Source organism: Schistocerca serialis, chromosome 6 (genome assembly GCF_023864345.2).
Source record: "Schistocerca serialis cubense isolate TAMUIC-IGC-003099 chromosome 6, iqSchSeri2.2, whole genome shotgun sequence".
NCBI classification, from domain to species: Eukaryota; Metazoa; Arthropoda; class Insecta; order Orthoptera; family Acrididae; genus Schistocerca; species Schistocerca serialis.
This window is the reverse complement of record NC_064643.1, coordinates 331936109-331959699: the sequence shown is the minus strand read 5'-3', so window position 1 is coordinate 331959699 and position 23591 is coordinate 331936109. Positions and strand designations below refer to the sequence as shown.

The 23591-nt window shown below is 39.2% G+C and overlaps 1 protein-coding gene across 1 annotated transcript in view; it reads left to right on the top strand.

Annotated features, from left to right (window-relative positions):
• LOC126483986 (cellular tumor antigen p53-like) overlaps positions 1 to 23591 on the top strand; it is a 71240-nt gene that overhangs the window by 34535 nt on the left and 13114 nt on the right. Inside the window, exons 5-8 of the mRNA XM_050107287.1 lie at positions 10038 to 10236; positions 10316 to 10547; positions 10647 to 10881; positions 12466 to 12698. Of these exons, the coding sequence (XP_049963244.1) occupies positions 10038 to 10236; positions 10316 to 10547; positions 10647 to 10881; positions 12466 to 12684 (885 nt within the window). The 3' untranslated portion in view covers positions 12685 to 12698. The remainder of the gene's footprint in view (positions 1 to 10037; positions 10237 to 10315; positions 10548 to 10646; positions 10882 to 12465; positions 12699 to 23591) is intronic.

Genomic DNA, 23591 nt, shown 5'->3' with positions numbered 1-23591 from the left:
TGTCATTGCCTCAATACCATGTTGTTTCTACAGTTGCAGAATCAAAAAGTTAGATCAACGTTAACAGACTGTAGTAAATAGTGTAGGAGACTGTTATTGATGACTAAAGTCTCTGTTATGTGTACCTGTTGTGTGTATTAAACTTACCGAAAAACACTACGAACTTGCCCACCATCCAATGCATATTGTTCTTCTAACCTTGATGATCATCATAGACCACGTATGTCAGTATGGTGATTGAGCCAAGGGATGATGTGTGATGTCTGGAACAGCTTCAGCCAGGCAGTTGGCTCCGTAGGGTACCATCCAGCGGCAATGGTGGAGTGCATGGAAATATTTGTACATTGGGATGAGTAAACAATAATCAGTATGTGACTGCCTGTAAAGAATATATTAGGACAGTTGAATGCCCATTAATGGTGTCATTCACTTGGCTTAACTGTCAAATTAGAAGTTGCTTACTTCTAAGCAGGTTATTTTCAGTTCAGACTGCATGGATGCTGTCACTGATGGTGTGGATTAATGTTGCCTCTATGGTGCAGTCACGGAGTGTCTGATTAGTTCCTTGGTCGAATAATGCCTACAAGAAGTAGCAGTCGCTAAAGTCCAAAATCACATCATTTCTTTATCATTGTGCAATATAATCACATGCAACGATAACTTAAACGCAGTTCACATGTAGCTAAGTGGTGTGATCACATAACACTCATATGTAGCATTCAGAACTGCACATCATTACTCATGTTGACACACAACAGATGGTTTTATTCACAGATAGTCTTGAGTATGTGGATCACCTAACCATCACACAAGATCACTGTTTGTGAAGCATAGATTTATCAGTCGCACAAGAGGGAGTGCATTGAAATGCTCACCCACAAATTCAGTATCTCAATGATTTTCTTTGATCACTGTCTCACTGCTTGACTGCTCGAGTTCCACTAGAGTTCAGTTAGCCAACATAATACAACTTCAAATGCCAATTTGTAATGAAACTGTTATGTGAGGAGACAGTGAAATTTTTCTGGGGCGAAAATTTTCTACATCGAAGAGAGATTATTTGATTTAAACAAAAAAGACTCAAAAATTTGTTATTATTCTTGTGTTCCATAGACATCAAGAAGCGTGTGATCAAGGGGCGTTTCTTACTGATCACATTGGCCTCCACCACTCAAAGAATTACTTTGAGACAAATGCAAATGTTTACTGCTAGAACAGTTTCCAAAACATTACAGTTTAGTAATTAGTTCTGCAGTGACATGTATATAGTTCAGTTGACTTCTTATACATATCTTAGTTTTGTGTAACTCAGAGTAATCTGCTTCCCGCTGTTGCCGGTGCTGAAGTAGGTTAAACAGCTCAGTCTACTGTGCTTGTGACAATGCATTGGATTCCATGACCTGTGATTGAATTTGCTCATTTAGAGCTGGAATTTTCAGTGTTACAGGATTCTGAATGCTTCCACTTTATTGTTATTCCATAACACATAACAGTGTTTGCCATGGACTTAGTTTGCTCAATCAATTTACTGAAACCGGAACACTGTCACTCGTAAGGTGGAACTTTCAAGAAGAAGTTGACTATGGCATCCTTATTCCTCAGAAGGTCAGGCCCTACAGTACAATCTACATCCAGATGTGGGACGACTGGGGAGATGCCTCCAATTGCTATAAATTTCGTAGCTTGCCTTTGAGCCATGTCTGCAGTCTTTCATTGTGCGATTGTCATCATTATGCAGTTACAATAATACTACAAGGTGTATACGCCCTGGGAAATCCAGGAAAAATGCAGGGATCTTTTCATCTGGAGAAAAAAGCATGGAAATTTTTTAGAATCTCAGGAACTTCTCGTTTTTCTTGTTTTCAGTTAAATTTTTCTAATTTTGACTGGTATGAACTGATACTGTAGCAAAGAATTTTACTTTAGCGTGCTAAAGCAGAATAATACTGTGGTAATAAAACATAAACAAGAGGATAACACCAAAATAAAACTTTAGTTGTAGAGAAAATGTGCCATTTACAACAAAACACAATGTCCACACAGGTATCTGCCGACAGCAAATTTTGTCAAAGGTTTTAGGATGAAGACTATGCAATACTGAACTTAGTAAGAACCAACTGCTTTCAAAGAGTGTCATGTCACAACAAAAGAGCTTGTTTACAAGTCACTCATGCAACCCATCCTAGAATATTGTTAAAGTGTACGAGACCCGTACCAGATACTACTAACAGGGGATATTGTAAGTATACAGATAAAGACAGCATGAATGGTTACAGGTTTGTTTAATCCATGGGAGAATGTCACAGAGATACTGAAGGAATTGTAATGGGAGACTCTTGAAGGCAGACATAAACTATCCCAAGAAAGTCTATTAACAAAGTTTTAAGAACTGGCTTGGAATGATTACTCTGGGGATATACTACAACCCCTACATATTGCTCACACAGAGATCATGAGGCTAAGATTTATTAGAGTCATTCATTCAATCAATCATTCTTCCCATGCTTTGTATGTGAGTGGAACAGGAAGAAGCCCTAATAATGGGCACGATGAGCTGTACCCTTTGCCATGGTGGTTTGTAGAGTATAGATGGAAATGTAGAACTTTTTATATTTGTAACAGGTCATGAGAAAATATTTCGAACGCTGGTTTGAAAAGCATTACTTTCACAGTAAATTTCCTTGTACGCAAGTTGAATTATGTTACAAGCGAGAAAGCATAATGGATTTCTTAAATTGAGGAGCATTTGACTCTCAGGCAAAACTTAATACTTTGAGGACCAACTACTTCGAAAAATTACGTGCCCAGAAGACCAGCCATTAATACCATTATTTAAAATTTTACTGGCACATTTGTGTTTAATATATCTTAAAGTGCCACAATCCCTAAAGACCAAGCTTCAAGGTTAGTTTCTTATATTTATTTTAGTTCTTTATAGATTACAAATTATGTAATACGGATGGGGAAAAAGTATAACTATCCTTAAAATTGTGCGAGGTGAGTTCTTGTGCAATTGCACGTGTAATTGGCGTTTCTCTGGAAAAATCAAAGTGTTCGACTGAACTTGTATTCCATCAGGTAACCCACAAAATGTTTGGCGTACAGCAGTAAATCTTATAATAGAGGTTGTCAGATATATTCAGCTGCTGCAGTTTACACTGTGCTCTTAGGATGCTGCTTAACCACATCCTCAGAAAAACCAGCAAAAACTTTTTGACAACCGTTGTTATATGTGAAAGTTTAACTTGTCCAGTTTGTGTGTTCGCACTACTTAAAAGTGATATTGCTATTGGCTGGCAACATTGCATGCCCTATACTCTGAATATCTGCTGTCATTGGTTGGCGAAATCAAGTGACACGAGCTATGATGGCTGACAAAAATGCATCATTCAGCACAGTCTTGATTTCAGTGCTTCACAAGCTGCAATGCTGTATCTAGTGGAATTTGTATTTATGCATTTTTTATGAAAATACGCTGTGTACATGTTGCCGTGCATTGAAGATCTGTTCGTATATTGTCACTCGACTTGGAAAAAATGTACGTTCAAACTGGTTATATTGTATTTTCACCCAGACAAAATCCAAGAGTTGATCATCTTGTCCACATACGCACCCGGTACTAGAGTTTGTTACAGGGAAGGTTGACATGTGGACCCTGTCCAATATTGTTTTGAAGAATGCCACTGAAATAATATTAACCAATACACCTGTGTCTAAAATTGTGGTAAGGTGTATTCCTTCGATTTCATCATGTGCTGCAGATTGTGGAACCACTATTAAATTTTCAGAGGTTAGTGTCTTGCCCCAGCTCTTCTTTTATAGCTGTTCCATCAGTGACTGTAATTCTGATTTCATGACCACAGTCCCTTGCTCTGTCTGCTATCAACCCTCTGGGGCAATAGATGTTCGCATTTAGCTTATCAAACAATTATTATTGTCTACCACCTCTGTAATTATTGGCTACTCACCTGCTGATTATTGGTGCTTCGAATTTGATAGCCTGGGTGCTATCAGATTCGAAGCACTAATAATCAGCAGGAGAGTAGCCAACCACAAACCCCAGGACCGTTGCTTGTGTGTCTGCTTTTTGTATCAATTCCTGTTACTACTATTGTCTCCTTGCTGGTTGTTATTTCCAGTGGGTTTTTTCATTCAAGGTTACATGATGTGCTCAGTTGGTTATCATTTCTGTTTCCCCTGCAATTTTCAGTTCCGTGTGGTTATTGCTTTTGGCTCTTCATTCAAGAGATTGTGTCTAGCAGTGATGGAGACTTTCAATATTATATTCAGGCACATGAACCAACTTCTCCCTGATTTCAATTGGCAACTTGGTTTTTAATATTCACAAGGTATCTCAGTGTGAGACAGATTCATCCCAGAATCTGGTCTTGTTAATGTATTTTACAATCTAATAATATTTGTGTGGGTTTAGTTCTTTTGGTTGTATAGTCCCCCTGAATGAATTCTTCGGAATAGTTTGTAAAGGCAAAGTCGTGGCTGGTAAAAGGCTGTGCTGTGCGCAAGGCTTGCAGTTTATGATTGGCATAATTTGTTGAAACTAGTATGGAAGGAAATTGTTACCGAAGACAAGTTTGTAGCCTCACACAGCCTACTAACATCCAATGTCAAGACTTTATAACCAGATTGGAAATCCAAGTTTTTCTCAGCTGTCAATTAGAAGCCATAAATTCAGTGTGAATTTACCTTTTACTTGGCTGATAGTATGCCAGCACAGGCATTTTGTTACGGGTTTATCGTCTGTGATATGGTGCATTTTGCGATCATACCTAAAATGCTAAATATATTGTCACCAAAGATGATGGTCGGTACTCCCTTTTCATTCTATAAATAATGCTTTTGAGTGGGAGTGTTTTGGCATAAACGAGAATGACCTCTTCATACCATCCACTAACTTTTGAGAGAGAACAGCTGTGATGCCGAGTGGGAATGCATGTGTCGCCAACACCAATGGCATGTTTTTAATAGCCTGTACATATTCTTTGATGGGTTGAAGGCCTTCCTCATTGAGGATGTAGCCTAAATAAGTGGCTGCCTATTGAAAGAAGGTGCGTTTGAAAGTGTTATACCCAAGTCCTTTTGGTACAAAGTCCGCAAAAACCAAAGGTAGATTGTACAGTTGATGATACAGAAATAATTCACACAATATAGAATCTCTGGAATCATATGCTAGCCATACTAAAAGGCAGTCCGATCTATTGATACAGTTTGTGAAAATATGCCTCCATCAGATCGATTTTAGCGAAGAGTTTTCCTCTTTAAAGTCCAGAAAAAAAATGCATCTCTGTGAGGGTAAGGGACTGAAATCAGTGTCCGCTTGAACATTAATGGTTTACCTAAAATCTTGTCACAAGTGATGGGAGCCCTCCGGGTTGTCTTTCCACCAATTGCGGCAAAGCCCCACCGACTCTAGGAAACCAAAAACAAAACTCGTTTTTTTTCTAGCCTGTCTGGTTCAGTATTAATGGCCAACAGAATCGGACAAACTTTGTAAAATTTCGGACATGGTGTTGGCTGTACAAAAATGTGGTACTGCAAGTCTACTGCTTTCACTGAACCAGGTTCAAACAGTTATGCAAATTGCATCTGAAGTATATCAAAGGCAGCACAGGGCACCAACAAACAAGGGGCACTTAAACCAAAAATGTTCTCTACCAAAGGAGACGTCACTACTAAGAATGACGATATTCAGGACACCCGAGTAAAACTGAGCGCCAGTTGCACACTACCTAAGAGTGACACTTTATGGTGGCCATACACCTTCAGATTTGTTTGCACTTCACTTAGTGAGGGAATGCCAACACTAAGCTGCTTTGGTTAATGACAGACCAGTGCAAAATGTCAAAAATAAGTCACTGGAATGTTTTGACAGTGTTGCATGTAGCAAAATTTTGCACAGCTGCAGCATACGATTGTAGAATTCGCTTCTTGGTGATTGGTGCTCAGCGTGGTACAGTATACTTCTGCTGCGTGACATCTACGTAACCAATTATAACACTTGTCCTCATAATGTGGACATTGTCATCTGCCATGAAAAACAGCCTTGGCAACAGGGTACAAAGTGTATCACTATAAATGATGCACAGTTCTATAGTTGAGTAGGCATAAGTTGCAGTGGGCATTACGCGACTAACTCAACCAGTAACATAATGCGATTTTGTAAATGTCTCTATGGCAATGCCTCATTGTTGTCATAGTTCTGTAGATGGCTGCTGATTTCGCTTGCAGCCTTTAGCGCTCCCAGTTGAAAACTGTTAACGGCACTTTGAGCTGACACCATGTCATCTATAGCCCAGGGTTGCTGAGTATGCGACCATGTGGTCACTAGTGAATGGAACTTGCAATTGAAACTTATTGCACTACATTGCTACTGTTCTGGACCAGATATCAAAGTCTGAAAAAGTTTCAGGCCATTTGAAATATTTCAGATGTGCACACAGCCAAGGAGGAGGCAAACTGTTTTCAAAGCTTGAATGCGAACCTCTGTGGCTATTATTAAATTTTTCGCATATAGTTTCCCATTTACATACTTATGAATTAGCCTTGTCGCTAACAAACACATCTTGTTCAGAAATGATTGGGTAATAAAGAGAATATGCCAGAGCACAGTAGCACAGACAGATCAGACAACAGTGCTAACTTCTGAACCAAGTAATGCAACTGTGAGTTTGTAAACAGCAAAAAGGCACGTTAGCAATCCAAACATTTGATATCACATTCTGAAAGTGCATCACAAGGCAGGTTTGACATACTTTCCTTTCTTAAGCAGCTGGGACGTCCCCATTTCCAATATTGTGATCCTCAGTTTGAGGGCAGTGGATTTATTGAACGCAAATAAATTTCCATAACAATAAATTAAAAGTGTCTATTGGGCCATGAAAACAAACAGTTATAGCTCTTGATGGATATAAGTGATAGTTCCAAATATAAATTAATATGCGATAGTTTCTGATTGAAATTGACAAAAGTCCAAGGATTACTAATTCAATATGCAGGTGTACTGAAAGACTGATATCAAGCAAAGGTCCATTAAATCTAGTGGTGTTGGAAACCGCCTGCTCGTAGGTCGAAGCACTATGCAATCCCAGTGTAAATTGGTCCAGGTAAACTGTAGCAATGGTTACAGTTCACTTCTAGAGGCAAAGTTGCAGCTGCAGAAGTCAGCTGATTGCATGGTCTAGTGGTTAGAAGTTTTGGCTTTGCTCGGTGAGCACATCAAATTTTTCTGTGGAGGAATGGTAGGGAAGGTGGTCTACTCAGCCTTATGAGACCGACCGAAACACTGCTTGAATATAAAAGCTGCAAAATTGACATGTAAGTTGCCAAAGTGGCATTACATCACAATGCTTATACCAGGAGAAAGTGAGATGCTTGACATATGATGAATATGGATCATGTTCTTTCAAAATGCCGTACCAGTTTTGTAAGTTTTAGGTTTAGATGGTGTGGCAGTAGGAAGGGAACCATGTTCTTCCAAAATTTGGTCAATATAATAAAGAGGAGAAGATTGGTGATCCTTAATGAATGCCTAAAGTTTGTCTTTTTTGTTTCTATGCATTTTTAATTTTTCCTGACCATTTCTACATGGTAGTCTGAAGTTGTTTTTCATTTATAGTTAAAGAGGAGAAGCGAACATGAAACAGAACTGCATGCATTTGCAACAATGAAACATTCAATGACAATAGTGTTTGATAGTACGCACACACTTTCTCTTTGCAAGCATTTCTTCACAGTGTAATGTATATGAATCCACGGTTTGTCTAAATAAACTATGGGCCACTTCAATCTTGATTCTTCACTTTTGTGTAAAAATTCTAGTGTATGTTTTTTTAAGTACATTCTCCCAGGCGCACATGACGACTCATTCATTCTGGAAACTTTTAAAATCATCCTATGGATAGAACAGATTTTGTTAGTTTCTTTACCAGACTGAAAATCCAGTTGTGTGTGACACAAGCAATGAAGTTTTTGCAGAGATGATATTCCCTTGTATTGTTCATAATATTACAGAAATCACTGTCTAATAACACATTTAGTTATGTCAGCAATGAAATAATTATTATATGCGTTTCAGTTACTCCACTTTGGGACAGATACTTGAATACTACTCCATTTAGTATCATGTCCATCCTTCAATGATTTATGCACCAGTAACTTCTGGCACCTTCTCTGTGGGCACTATTATACATTACTCGTTTTTGTTGTTAGTAAAGATGTTGGCAGAAAGTTGTCGCAGTTTCCCACGTAGGTCTTTTCTGGCGATCACTTTTCACATTCACTCTGGGAGGTAGCAATGTGTGCTACTTTGAATTGGAACATGACTGTACCTAGTCACGTGATCAAGTTAGTTCCCATCCTGACTGGTTAACCAGCTCACCTTGCCCAGTAATAAAATGACTTTTATGCATAACAAGTCGTGGGAATACATGCTGCAGTACCAGAGGATCTAGATTAAACTACTTAAACTGTAACCACTTGAAAGTGACTTACGGTCATAATTGCAGTAGTGGATATTGTAATGTCCCACACTTTTCCATTCCCAGTTATCTGTTTGCTGATCTAAAGCTTTTTCCCATCCAAAATCAATGCCATTCTTCATTAGCTACCTCATCGACCAATCTAATCTTCAGCATTCTTTTGGAACATCACATTTCACAAGTTTCTACTCTCCTGTTGCCTTCACTTTTAATTGTCCATGTTTCACTCCATCTAAGGCTCCATTACAGACAAATCTATTAACCACTGATCGAGGTGGTGCAGTAATTAGCAGACTGGACTCGCATTCGGGAGGGTGATGGTTCAAACATGCATCCGGCCATCCTGATTTAGGTTTTCCATGATTTCCCTAAATTGCTTCAAGTAAATGCCAGGATGGTTCCTTTAAAAAGGCATAGCCGACTTCCTTCCCCATCCTTTTAATCTGATGGGACTGACGATCTCACTGTTTGGTCCTCTCCCCCAAATCAACCAACCTATCCAAACTGCTAACCGAGGGTACAGCCACCTGGTTCCATTTGCAGAATGCCTATCTAACGATTTCCAGGTGCACAAATGTTAGTTCAAGAGATAATTATGTCATAAACATTGAGATGTGTGAAAAACTAGCTTTTGCTTGAAACAGAATGCAAATTATGCATACTATACTTATCAATTGTTTGATAATAAGAGCACTTAGTGACTAACAGCAAACTTTAAACGTAATTTAAAACCACTTCTGAACTTTTTTCTCGCATACATGCTTAATGGCAAATAATTTATACATTAATTCATTTTGAAAGTAATCAGATGTTTGAAGCTTTTTTCTGCATACAAGTTTGATTCTTTAAAGAATTGGGTGTTTGGTGATATTTTTAGAAAAGACTTAACATTTAAATTTATACTAATTGATGACAACATATATCAGGAAACCTTTAATCACTATAGTCAGTCTGCATATCCTCTTTACTCTTGCCATAATTTTATTTTGCTTCCTGTCTTGTAAAACTGCTCTACTACTTTGTCTCATTTGCAAATTAAATACTATACAGTAATGAATAGCATAGGTCACAACCTTGTTTCACTGACTTCTGTGTCACTGCCTCCATTTATTCTTAGAACTACAATGTGGTTTCTGTACATGTTGTGGGTAATGTTTTGCTCCTTGAATTGCATCTCAGATAACATCAAAATTCCAAAAATTGTTTTCCGGTTGACACCATGAAAAAGATTTTCTAAACATACAAGTGCTATGAATGTATCTTTATTTTTCTTTAACCTTTGTTATAAAGTGTTGATTCATGTGTTTCGACATTTCTCCAGAATCCAAACTGATCTTCCTCCAGACTGTCATAATTTGTTCCATCCTTCTGCAGACAGTTCGCCTTAGTATTTTATAACTTTGACATGTGGAACTTATGGTTTATGAGTAAAAAGATAATATGCTGAATCTAGTCTTTGTCTGTTACAAGATTAATAAGTAGGGTCTTTTACAGCACAACTTATAAATGAAATCTAAGAAGTGTTAATTTTCTCTTCCTCAGTATTCACAGATTCTGGACAAAGTATTCACAGATATAGGCAAAAGTGTTCGTTTCAGTGTGACACTGAACACAGATTGGACACCGTCAACTGCTCTCTTCATTCGTGCACTTCCATTGTTCGTACCAGAATCTGAGTCATTTGAAGAAGTTGTTAAGACATGCCCCACTCATGAGGACTTAGCTCATACACTGAATGCAGGTGTGTACCATGAATTTGTGTCTTGACTCACATGTAATATTTTTGACAGTAAATTACTTACAGTTTCAATACACTGAAGCTTCTGTTTTAGGCTGTCCATCTGTGAAGCACGTTGTCCGCTGCAGTGACCCTTTAACGCAATATCAGACAGATCCAGTGTCGGGACGCTACAGTGTTGTTACACCGCTCTGTGCTCCACAGCCTGGTGCTACTAGCGTTCCTTTGCTGTACACTTTTGTTTGTAAGAACAGCTGTAGAGGTGGTATTGGCCGAAGGGCTCTTGCACTGGTGTTTACTCTAGAGGACGTCAGGTTTGTACTGTTAGATCATATATTGCAGACAATATTAACATAAGTAGAACAGATTGTTTATGTACACGTCACTCTGAGAAAAAAATTGCTTGTTACCAGTGGAGAGATCCTAGGGCGTCGTGTGTTGGAAGTGAGGGTATGCAGCTGCCCTCGCCGAGACAAGGAAAAGCAGGAGAAACAGTACCTGCGTAATCATGCAAGAGACCCGTCTGAAGAAGTTCAGTCAGAGACTAAAACTGCCATCCAACAGCTGATGCACGTATCGAGAATTCAAGCACTGCAAGAAGTACCCCAGACCCAAGTTGCTGCTGAGCAGCAGAGAGATTCACCACAGGTACAGATATGTTGTGTGACATTTAAAAATGTCCTGCACTGTCTGTTATTTACAATAGGACATTTTATATACCATAAACTTGCAAATTACAGTTCCTGTTGTTACCTATTAAATTACCTAGCATCTTGCATATAGCGAGCATTTTCATTAGTTTGGGCTACATAACATGCTTCAGTGCTGCGTGGTGCTAATCTTACTTCCTCGTTGTTGTGTTTCAAGGTATCATTATCATGGAAGAAAGACCTAGACTGTTGTTTCATGTGAAGCTAATTTCATATGCTGCTTTATAATAACATGTAAATACAAATAATGGGGCTACTAGAGGTCGCTATAGTTTGTGTTAACGAGTTCAGCAACTGGATATTGCACCAAAGTTTTCATTACTGCAATTTGTGTGAGAAGTGTGGAAGAGCATGATTTTTCAATGCACACCTTGCTTCCTGACAAGCCAACTCCAAAAATTATACTTCGGAATATGCCTTTCTGAAGCATCTGCAAATTTATAGACACACTTAAATCACACACCAAAATGCAAGACAGCAAAATGTATGGAATACGACGACTTCAGTTTAATCCAATAAGTTGGATGTGAGAGCTATCAGGAACAGAAATACTCAGTCACCTCAAAACACCACAAAGCCTGACATGTAATGTAATGCCCACTCTAACACCAGCAAGACTATGTCACTATAATCTAGCCAGTTAACCACATGTGACAGTGTTAGCACTGTGATCCGTTTACAGTTGATAGAAATATAAAATGAAGTAATACTCAAGAGACATAATTTCTTCTCGAGCTCTATCCTCATAAAAATTTATGTACAAATCAAAATTTTTTACGCTTGCTCATGAAATACCACTATTGGTAATGTATGACAGTTGATAGAAATATAAAATGAAGTAATACTCAAGAGACATAATTTCTTCTCGAGCTCTATCCTCATAAAAATTTATGTACAAATCAAAATTTTTTACGCTTGCTCATGAAATACCACTATTGGTAATGTATGTGAATGGTCAGGCATAATCTATTGGCATGGAAAGAAATTGCCATTTGAAAGGTGAGAAAGCAGGTATGAAATGACCTCCACATGGTGGTGCAATCTTTGGGGACATTTGAAACTATTTCCTCATAGGGGGCTTGCTGATGTGCCGCAAAATCCAAAGACAGGTACAGGCGAACATTCTACCTGCTGCTGCATACAGCTGCAGGCGTTGCCTCCTGGAAGTATACTGTGACACACTGCCTGCTGGGGAGTTGCAGTAGGAAAGCCACTCCTGCAGAGTTTGATCCAAAGCCAGCAGCATACACACAGGGCTTTAGGACATTGAACAAGCAAAGATCCTTGATTTTGACCTATTTTAGAGGATATGTTAGGTTTATTATACTTAAAGGTTAGAAGAAAAGGCAGCACATTTTCCAACTTTCTACATTGCCCTTGCCATGAGACTGTGTGTGTGTGTGTGTGTGTGTGTGTGTGTGTGTGTGTGTGTGTGTGTGTGTGTTTTTTCTGTTTTATTATTTACTAGAGATGTTAGCACATCATGACTTACAAATAAATTAATTGGCATCTTCAATTGCAGGAGTGTGATAATACTGCCTTAAGAGCCAGTAGCCATATTATTGGCATGCAAAGGCAGCAAGCTGAGCAACCTTGCATTTACCTTCCAGTATATCTATCCCATCAGAGAGAAATCAAGCGACAAGCCATAGCAATGCTGTGGAGAGATGCTGGTGAAAATCAGGTGCCCTTCTCAGAGTGTGACTCTATCTTGCGACAGGTGTACAAAGAGGATTACTGACAGTCTTCCTTTAGGTAAGAATGTAGCTGCATAAGTAGAAAACTCTTTCAGTTGATGTATTTCACAGATGTAAAAATTGTCAGTCCAGACTTTCAATTATTCTTGCAGTCCCACTTTCTATTACTAAAAGCGGTTGATATGGTTTAGCAAAGTAGGTAACCCAACAATTTCAACCACATCTGTCTCTTTGGTGTTTTGTTTCCATGCAGAATTCCCCAAAGTGCTTTTTATGTGCACTGCAGTATATCCACGTATTTTTTCGATCATACCCATGAATGAAACAAGTTTACTATTACTAGTCAATGTTTATTTATCAGGGTGTATACAATCCGGGAAAAACCCGGGAATTTTTTCATCCGGGAGAAAACTGGGATAAAACCCGGGAATTTTTCGGAATTCCAGGAATTTTTCATTGTTTTAGCTTTCAGTTAAATTTTTGTAATTTTGACTGCAGAATTAATTCTCTAGCAAAGAATGTTATTGTATCCTGCTATTAGAGAATGATACTGCAGCAATAAAATATAAACGAGAGGGAAAAAATAAAACTTTAGTGGCAAAGGAAATCTGCAATTTATGACAACAAAACACTGTGCACGCACAAGTTTCTGCAGATAGCAAAAGTATGTCGAAGGCCGTAGGGCCCAGACTGTAATTCTTCGTAACAATGAACTGCTTGCTATGAGCATGACGTTACAACTGTTCACATTGCGTTCGTTTGACCAATTGCCAGCGGTCTGTTGCGCATGCGCATTTGACTCACGTATAAGCAGTACCTTCTCCCCCTTCCTGCTACTTGAAGTTTGGCTGTTAGCTGTGCCGGTAGTAGCAGCAAGCAGACAGATGCAAATGAGAAAAATTTTTCTCGCTCGCCCTAGCTGCCAGATTCGCACTTGCACAGGGTTGTCTGAGTTGTAGTGGGGAGGGGGTTAGTCTCCACGTGACCCGTGTTTACGTTAAGTGATTTTGTTGCTTCTCTTCGTGTACAGCTCCCATGTCAAATGAAAACAAAACGGATTTCTGTGACCGGGAGCTATCAAGTGAATTAAAATACATTCACATAATTACGGAGGGCAAAAATATATTATTAATTTCAGTTTCTGATTTCATTTTCTTTCCAAGTTAGTAGCAGCCAAGCATTAATCGCCTTGCAGAAGAATGAAGTTATTTTTGCAAGTTTGCTAAAGCAATTCCGCTGAGGCAATCATTTTATTTGAAACAAAGTGTTTCATTCTACAGTGTTGGCTAGTTCCAACTGTTCGATGAATTTCAAGTGCACGTTATCATCTTCTGCCATGTATGGCATTATGCCATACATGGCAGAGATCGTAGAGTACTGGTACTCCAAGAAGATTTACATCCCAAAAACCACACTGAAAAGCTTAATATCAGATGGAACCTACTTCATTGTGAATCTGGAAAAAGCCAATTTGCACTTCAAGCCAAATTATGCATTTTAGTATGGTTTACGAAATTTCGATGCTCTTTGGAGTATCCTCTGATGCCCTGTTTCTTTTATGGTGTAATGTAAGCTCTCGTAGTGCTTTATACACATGAATATGCGACCTTCGTACACCACTGCAGTCGCACACGCACAATAATGTGTTTTCTGGCGCTCTCTGGCAACTGGTAAATCAAACCTATTTCTAACAGTATTGCAAACGGTGGTTAGAAAAGTGTTACTTTCAAAGTAAATTTCTTTTTACACAAGATGAATTCTATTACGTGTGAGAAAGTGGGGTGGATATCTAAATCACAGAGCGCTCGAAACTGAACATTTGAGGACCAGCCACTTACAAGAATTTCGAGCCGAGGCATTTACGTCATAATTTTAAATTTACTGGCACATGTGTGTGATGTATCTTAAAGTATATTACACGCAAAAAAAGATCAATATTACATGTGAAAGCTTAGCTTCTATTGTAGCGTGTTAACCTTAGAGACCAATATTATATTTGAAAGCTTAGCTTTTCTTGTAGATATACGGTACTGTGTACATTAATGTAAACCGTTAACTTTTCCTCTTGTGTGTTCGCGCTATGTAACCAGTAATCTTGCTGTTGGCTGACTATAACATGTGTCCTATGCTCTGGATAGCTGCTGTCATCAGCTGGCGAGATCTCGTGGCTTGAGATATGACTCGCTTACAAAAGGACATCGCAACCTCGGTTGCAACGCTCCGGAAACTAACGCGCTGTGTTTGGTGCAATTCAAATTTATACTTTCGTAATACAAAATTATGCAGCGTATATGTTGCTGCAAATCAAAGGTTCAAAGGTCTTTCCAAAACTTCTTTCATTTTTTTTATTAAAAGTCTCTCCAAAACTTCTCTGCTCCGTCTTTTTTTTCCCCCCTGGGCTATGCGATTATATAAAACGTTAACCATTCAAAGGATTGATAAGTTTTACAGTTCCAAGGGAAAATCTACAGAAAACCTACTGTCACTTAGCATAGAAAAAGTGTATTTTTGCCTGGGAAAAAGCATATTTTTTTAAACGGAATATCCGGGACAAATCCGGGAATTTTTTTTCCTTGTCCCCGTATACACCCTGTTTATGTGCGCAGTGTGTTTCAGGGGTTTAAACCTTCATTATCAGGTGCATTTATATGTCTTAAGACAAAGTGTGTGTTATGTTAAGACTGTGGGGTAACCTGTGGCACTGTCTTCAAAGGTCACAGGCTCCATTCTCTGTTGTAATACATCACATATAAACAGTTACACTTTGTAGACAAAGATGGTGTCTGGAAACTACTAGGTACTAAACTACTAGGTGCTGTATGTTCTTTGCCCCAAATTGTAACACAGAACACCAGTGATGATGGAGATTTAAACCTTTGAAACTCGTTGCGTATGTAAATAAACAATGACTGCTAACAGTAAACTTATTGTTTTATTTGATAATCAGTAACGCTCGTGGTAAAGCCTACTAAACTAAAATCGTTGACCATTCCTCCATCAAAAATCAAAAGGGAGGAGTCTTTAAGTTCGATTTCACAGTTCTGGCTGCAGGTTTCACACCTGGTGCATGAATAATAGTATTGTTAGGTCTTTTCCTTACATTTCTTCGTGGACGGTTCTTTGTCCATTTTGTTGATTTGTCTTTTCCCAAGTAGAAATTGTTATTTACAAAACTCATTTGCCTATCATTAGCATCTGTCTCTGTATCACTTCAGTGTTCTAGTTCTTCACACTCCTCATATGACTCTGAATCTGCTTCTTCTGCTTCAACTTCTTCCAGCAATCTCTGTTTTCGTCTTTCGTTTTCGTTTTGCATACACATCCTGTAGATTGAGTTGTTACAGTACAATGGCAGAAAGGAGACTGACTCCAAGACTTCTGTTTCACTTGTAAAGCATAATAGCAGGGTGTCTACGACCCGGGACAACCAGGAAATCCAGGAAAAACCCGGGAATTTTTTCATCCGGGAGAATACCGGGAAAAACCCGGGAATTTTTCGGAATTCCGGGAATTTTTCATTGTTTTAGCCTTCAGTAAAATTTTTGTAATTTTGACTGCAGAATTGATTCTCTAGCAAAGAATGTTATTGTATCCTGCTACTGGAGAATAATACTGCAGCAAGAAAATATAAACGAGAGGGAAAAAATAAAACTTTAGTGGCAAAGGAAATGTGCAATTTACAACAACAAAACACCGTGCACGCACAAGCGTGTGAAAATAGCAAAAATATGTCAAAGGCCGTAGGGCACAGATTGTAATTCTTCGTAACAATAAACTGTTTGCTATGAGCATGACGTCACAACTGTTCACGTTAGGTTCGTTTGACCAATTGCCAGCGGTCTGTTGTGCCTGCGCATTTGACTTTGCGCCTGCGCATTTGACTCGCGTATAAGCAGTACGTTCTCCCGCTACTTGAAGTATGGCTGTTAGCTGTATCGGTAGTAGCAGCAAGCAGCCAGATGCAAACGAGAAAAATTTTTCTCCCGCGCCTTAGCTGCCAGATTCACACTTGCACAGAGTTGTCTGAGTTGTAGTGGGGAGAACCTCCACGTGACCCGTGTTTACGTTAAGTGATTTCGCTGCTTCTCTTCGTGTACAACACCCACGTCAAATGAAAACAAAACGGATTTCTGTGGCCGGAAGCTATCAAGTGAATTAAAATACATTCACATAATTACGGAGGGCAAAAATATATTATTAATTTCAGTTTTCTGATTTTATTTTATTTCCAAGTTTGTAGCAGTGAAGCATTAATCGCCTTGGAGAACAGTGAAGTTAATTTTGCAAGTTTGCTAAAGAAATTTGGCTTTATTAATCTTTCCGCTGAGGCAGTCATTTTATTTGAAATGAAGTGTTTCATTCTACAGTATCGCCTAGTTCCAACTGTTCACTGAATTTCAAGTGCACGTTATCATCTTCTGTCATACATGGCATTATGCCATAATAAAGAACCAAAAATGAGATCGCAGAGTACTGGTACTCCAAGAAAATTTACATCCCAAAAACCACACTGAAAAGCTTAATATCAGATGGGACCTACTTCATTGTGAATCTGGAAAAAGCCAATTTGCACTGAAGCCGAATTATGCATTTTAGTATAGTTTACAAAATTCCGATGCTCTTTGGAGTACCCTCTGATGCCCTGTTTCTTTTATGGTGTAATGTAAGCTCTGTTAGTGCTTTATACGCATGAACATGTGGGCTTCCTACACCAATACAGTTGCACACGCACAATAATGCCTGTTTTTTCTGGCGCTCTCTGGTAACTGGTAAATCGAACCTATTTCTAACAGTCTCCGGATAGTATTGCGAACGGTGGTTAGAAAAGCGTTACTTTCAAAGTAAATTTATTTTTACGCAAGATGAATTATGTTATGTGTGAGAAAGTGGGATGGATTTATCACAGAGCGTTCGAAACTGAACAGTTTGAGGACCAGCCACTTACAAGAATTTCGAGCCGAGACATTTACGTCAGAATTTTAAATTTATTGGCACATTTGTGTGATGTATCTTAAAGTATAATACACGCAAATATACAGGGTGTCCCAGCTATCTTGTCCACCCAAAATATCTCTGGAACAATAACAGCTATTGGAAAACGACTTTCACCGGTGTCAATGTAGGGCTGGGGCCCATGAATGTACATATTTGGAAACATTCTAAAACAAAAGCATATGTGTTTTTTAACCCCCAACTTAAGTTTTTTTTAAATGGACCTCCTATATTTTTTCTTCAGCAATCCATAGCATGACAAAGCACACACACAATGGCGTCGATTGCATCGCAATATTCCCATTACATCCCGAGATATTAAGATGCGAAGTTGACGCTTCAAACACCCGACATGAGCTGCTAGTGCAAATCCTGAGGCTCAGGCGTGAACCCCATGCTGCCCGTAATTGCGATGTGATTGACATGCGTAATCACACTTCCATACTTATCAAGAGGTCCGAAACGAATAATACGGTCTGCTGCGCGATTACGGCAGTGAGCCTTCTCTTCCTGTCTTAATGAAAAAGAAACTCCAGAGAAGTAAAATAACCTGTACTCATATATTTTTTTAATCAGTTTCCTGTCAAAACTTATTCCTGACTACAAGTAGAAGTGCAGTTTGTCTTTATGAACATTCATCCTTTCACTCTCATACGGCACCATTGATGCGCACCTTCACTAGTCACATTTAGTCTGTACACAGAACAAATTTCATGATAAGTATTGACAGCACTGAGATTTTTTTCACTAAACAGTGTGTTACGGAACTGATTTCACGTTTAGTGGAATTTTCTGTGGCAACAATCGTTTTGAATTGTTACTGTAGACGAACAAGAAGCAAGAGTCTTTCACACTATCGCAGCTCCACGCATCCTGATCTACTTTATCCTTTATATTATATATATAAATGTACATTAGTGCAACTGGTGTGCCAGGAGGGTGCTATAAACATTCTGGCTTGAGATGGCTAATTTGTAAATGTTGGTTGTGATCCTCTCTTCATGTGATTTTATGAAGTTATGCAAAGTGTCAGCAAGTATTAGTAGAGGACTCTTTATGACATACAGGGGCAATTCAGGAGGTAATGACAATTAGACTTCAGCAAATTCAAGAAATCTATGTGACAACAAAAAAATACCTCTTAACGATATTGAAGCTACTTCACCAACATAATCGCCTGCATTACAAATGGTTCAAATGGCTCTGAGCACTATGGGACTCAACTGCTGAGGTCATTAGTCCCCTAGAACTTAGAACTAGTTAAACCTAACTAACCTAAGGACATCACAAACATCCATGCCCGAGGCAGGATTCGAACCTGCGACCGTAGCGGTCTTGCGGTTCCAGACTGCAGCGCCTTTAACCGCACGGCCACTTCGGCCGGCGCCTGCATTACACAAGCATTGGTTATATTTTTTCTCGAACTTTAGAATTCCCCATGTGCCAGCTCCTTATTCCAGTTGTTCATTGCATTCTTTACCACGCCATCACTTCCAAAATATTTTCCATCCAGGATCACTCTAAACTCTGTGTAAAGGTGCCTTGTACAATTTAGTTTCTTACTTGATTCTTCAAACCATGTAAGTCAGGTAGCTGACGTTCAAATCAAGTTTCGTCAGACAGATTAATTCGTCGCTTGCTGAACAATTCACACCAATTCGTCAGATATGTTTCATTCAGACTGTATCACCATAGGTGACAGACAGCCATACCCTCTACTATCTGTCAGCAGCCAATGAAATTAGTCTTCTTCCAAACAATTAGCCATTAGTAATACTGGACAGTGATAATCAAAACAAGAGGCTAATAGGCTAACGGAAAGTGCAGAGGATGTATTTGTTATAGTAGATAAGAAACTCAAATCAACAGGGACAAAAATTGAAGCTTCATGTGAGACTGTTTTTGACAAGTCAGTTTAATAGGATTCTTCCATCAAACACCAGACTCGCCCCTGAATACATTGGAAAAATGAGAAAATCTCAATTTATTAATATACAATGTATTTCGTAATATGCTGTCATTGGAGGGGAATTTAATCATCCAACAATGTAATCTGAAATTCAAAAGCCTCAACATAAGAACTTGGGAGAAATGAGATCTGAATAGAGTTAAGCATGGTATCGTTAGATCGAGATGCGTGGAATAAAAAAACATGGCAACAGTTAATGAACAACACCAGAAATGTGGAAGAATGAGGGGGGTGGGGGTGTTGAAGAAAGAAGAGAGTCCTTGAAATGCAACATCCTATGAGCAGCAAACGAAGTAGTTGGGAGACAGAAGACAAAGCATAAAAAAGAATGGCTTACAGAAAGCATAATAACAAAAATAAATTTAAGATGTCGCTGAGTAAGGTCAAAGACAATATAGAGCATTGAGGAATGAAATAAACTGAGTCAAAAAAGACTAAACAACAATTCTTGGAGGACCAATGCAAAGAGGTGAATGAAATGATCAAGGTAGAAAAGCTGGAATCTGCTTAGAAATCAATTAAACAGTTTTTTGGAAACAGACAAATAAAATGCAGCGGAATACAGAATGAAGATGGAATAATATTATATGAGCAGAAAGACATACTAGAAGGGTGGAAACTATACGTTGAAAAACTGTATGCAGGAAATAATGAAGACTTGGAACATCGGAAGTTCACTGAGGCTTTTTGGGGATGATGCTGTGGTATATCGAGAGGTTGTAACAATGGAAAATTGTACTGAAATGCAGGAGGATCTGCAGCGAATTGACCCATGGTGCAGGGAATGGCAATTGAATCTCAGTGTAGACAAGTGTAATGTGCTGTGAATACATAGAAAGAAAGATCCCTTATCATTTAGCTACAATATAGCAGGTCAGCAACTGGAAGCAGTTAATTCCATAAATTATCTGGGAGTAGGCATTAAGAGTGATTTAAAATGGACTGATCATATAAAGTTGGTAGTCGGGAAAGCAGATGCCAGAGTGAGATTCGTTGGAAGAATCCTAAGGAAATGCAATCCGAAAACAAAGGAAGTAGGTTACAGTACACTTGTTCGCCCTCTGCTTGAATATTGCTCACCAGTGTGGGATCTGTACCAGATAGGGTTGATAGATGAGATCGAGAAGATCCAATGGATTGCAGCGCGCTTCATTACAGGATCATTTAGTAATCGCGAAAGCGTTACGGAGATGATAGATAAACTCCAGTGGAAGACTCTGCAGGAGACACACTCAGTAGCTCGGTACGGGCTTTTGTTGAAGTTTCGAGAACATACCTTCACCGAGGAGTCAAGCAGTAGATTGCTCCCTCCTACGTATATCTCGCGAAGAGACCATGAGGATAAAATCAGAGAGATTAGAGCCCACACAGAGGCATACCGACAATCTTTCTTTCCATGAACAATGTTGTTGTGGTCTTCGGTCCTGAGACTGGTTTGATGCAGCTCTCCATGCTACTCTACCCTGTGCAAGCTTCTTCATCTCCCAGTACCTACTGCAACCTACATCCTTCTGAATCTGATTAGTGTATTCATCTCTTGGTCTCCCTCTACGATTTTTACCCTCCACGCTGCCCTCCAGTACTAAATTGGTGATCCCTTGATGCCTCAGAACATGTCCTACCAACCGATCCCGTCTTCTGGTCAAGTTGTGCCACAAACTTCTCTTCTCCCCAATCCTATTCAATACTTCCTCATTAGTTATGTGATCTACCCATCTAATCTTCAGCATTCTTCTGATAAAATCAGAGAGATTAGAGCCCACACAGAGGCATACCAACAATCTTTCTTTCCACGAACAATACGAGACTGGAATAGAAGGGAGAACCAATAGAGGTACTCAAGGTACCCTCTGCCACACACTGTCAGGTGGCTTGCGGAGTATGGATGTAGATGTAGATAATGCTGAGGAGATCAATGTGTGTGTTGTGCATTGAGTTCAACCTTGCAGTCAGGAAGCGTTCCATCTCATACAAGTTATATATGAAACAGGGGAGCTCCCGACAGACTTTAAAAAATGTATGTCTATACCAAAGAAAGCATCTGCAAACTGATGTGAATAGTGTGGGACCCTCAGTTTGGTAACACATGTTTGAAAGATTTTTGACCTGTATTATTCTAAGGTGGATAGAAGGCAGGATAGATGCAATGATCACCGATGACCAGTTTGGCTTTAGAAGAGGTATAGGCACATGAGAAGCAATGCTCGGCTTAGAGACCAAAGATGGGTCTAGACACACATATTGCCTTCATCAACTTATAAAAGCATTCAATGTGGTAGACTGGTGAGAGCTTTTTAAGGTGTTGAGAGAGACTGGCAAAGCATGACAGAAGAGTAATGCAGAGACTATATAGAGAAGATGTGACTGTGATAAGATGTAAGAACATCAAGCTGCCACTATCAGACAGGGTGTACGACAGGGCTGCTCGCTCTCTCCTGTCTTGTTCAGTAGATACATCCAGAGAGCAATAGGTGAAGACTAGGAGACATACGAGGAATTAAAGTTCTTGGAAGGAAAATTGACAAGCCGAGATTTGCTGATGATACTACTGTGTTAGGTGAAGATACAGAATAGTTAGAAGTGATGCTGGTGCAGATGGAAACCACCCTCAGATCTTCCCATAATATGAAAATTAATAAAGGTAAAACAAAAATCTTAGTGGTGAGCAGACAAAACACTGTTACCCCATGCTTACCTAACAATGAGCAACTGTGACCTTCCAATCTTGTGTGTACCAAGGGAGTAAAATTACATCAGATGGGAGGTCAAGGAAGGATATCGTAAGCCAGATCCACTAGGCAAAAGCTGCTTTTAACAAGAGAAGGCTTTTCATGTCCATCAGCATAGACAAACATCTCAGGAAAAACCTCATGAAGATGTTTCTTTGTGGTGTGCTGCTGTACAGAAGTGAAACATGGACAGTCTGAGGAGCAGAAAAACATAAAACAACAGTGTTTGAGATGTGGTGCTGCAGCAGAATACTCGAGATTTCCTGGGTAGACAAGACATCAAACAAAGAGGTGTTCCACAGAGTCAAGGAAGAGAAGCCTTGTCTCCTGAAGCTAATTTCATATGGAAGGTGGGTCAACCATCTGCTAAGACATTATAGTATCACTAAAAGTATCATTGAAGGGACAGCGGAAGGAAAAAATAAGACAAGAATACATCAACCAGATCAAGGAGGATACCAGCACAACCACCTATACTGCCCTCAAGAGGAAGGCTGAAGACAGAAATGAATGGCAAATTGCTGTTGACAAACCTGGTGGTTGAACGCCTATGCAGAAGAAGGAGAAGAAGAGGTGAGCGTGAGAAAACATGCAATGAAGCAGTACTAAGTGCTTTCTCTGTGAACTTAAAGCAGTTGGTTCAACAAAAAGGAGATCTGGTCTCTCTGAAGAAGCCCACATTGAAACTGATATCAGTGACCATGAGACAGTTGCATTACGTTTCTCGGCGAACTGGCCCAAAAAAGTATAAAATGCAGGAAAGCATAGGAAACACATCAAGCGAAAATGAATAAACTAATCTTAATACCATTCTCTTTATACTGTTCAAAAAATGAAATTAAAACAATTAAAATTTGCTTATGTAAAAAATCTGAAAATTGTTTTTGTTTCTTTCTGACAGCAGTTAGCTCTACTTGTCTCTCCACAGCACACAAAGCATCAAATGCGTTAATATCACCTGATGCACTACCAGTGTACTGCCTCAAAATGTTAATAGGTTACTTAGCTTCTGTACTGCTTGGCATAACTGGTTCTTGGTCATCATAATCATCCTCTCCCTCACCAACCACTTCTCTCACCACTTCTTCAAAATGTTTGGTAATGGTACTATCTAATGTTGGCACCTCAGAAATGGTGATTGAAGCATCAACACTGATGTACTCTTGAAACATAGACAATATGCCTGTCACAGAAGAATCTGTTGGCTCAGACAAATCTTCTTTCAGTGATTTCTGTGTGTGTGTGTGTGTGTGTGTGTGTG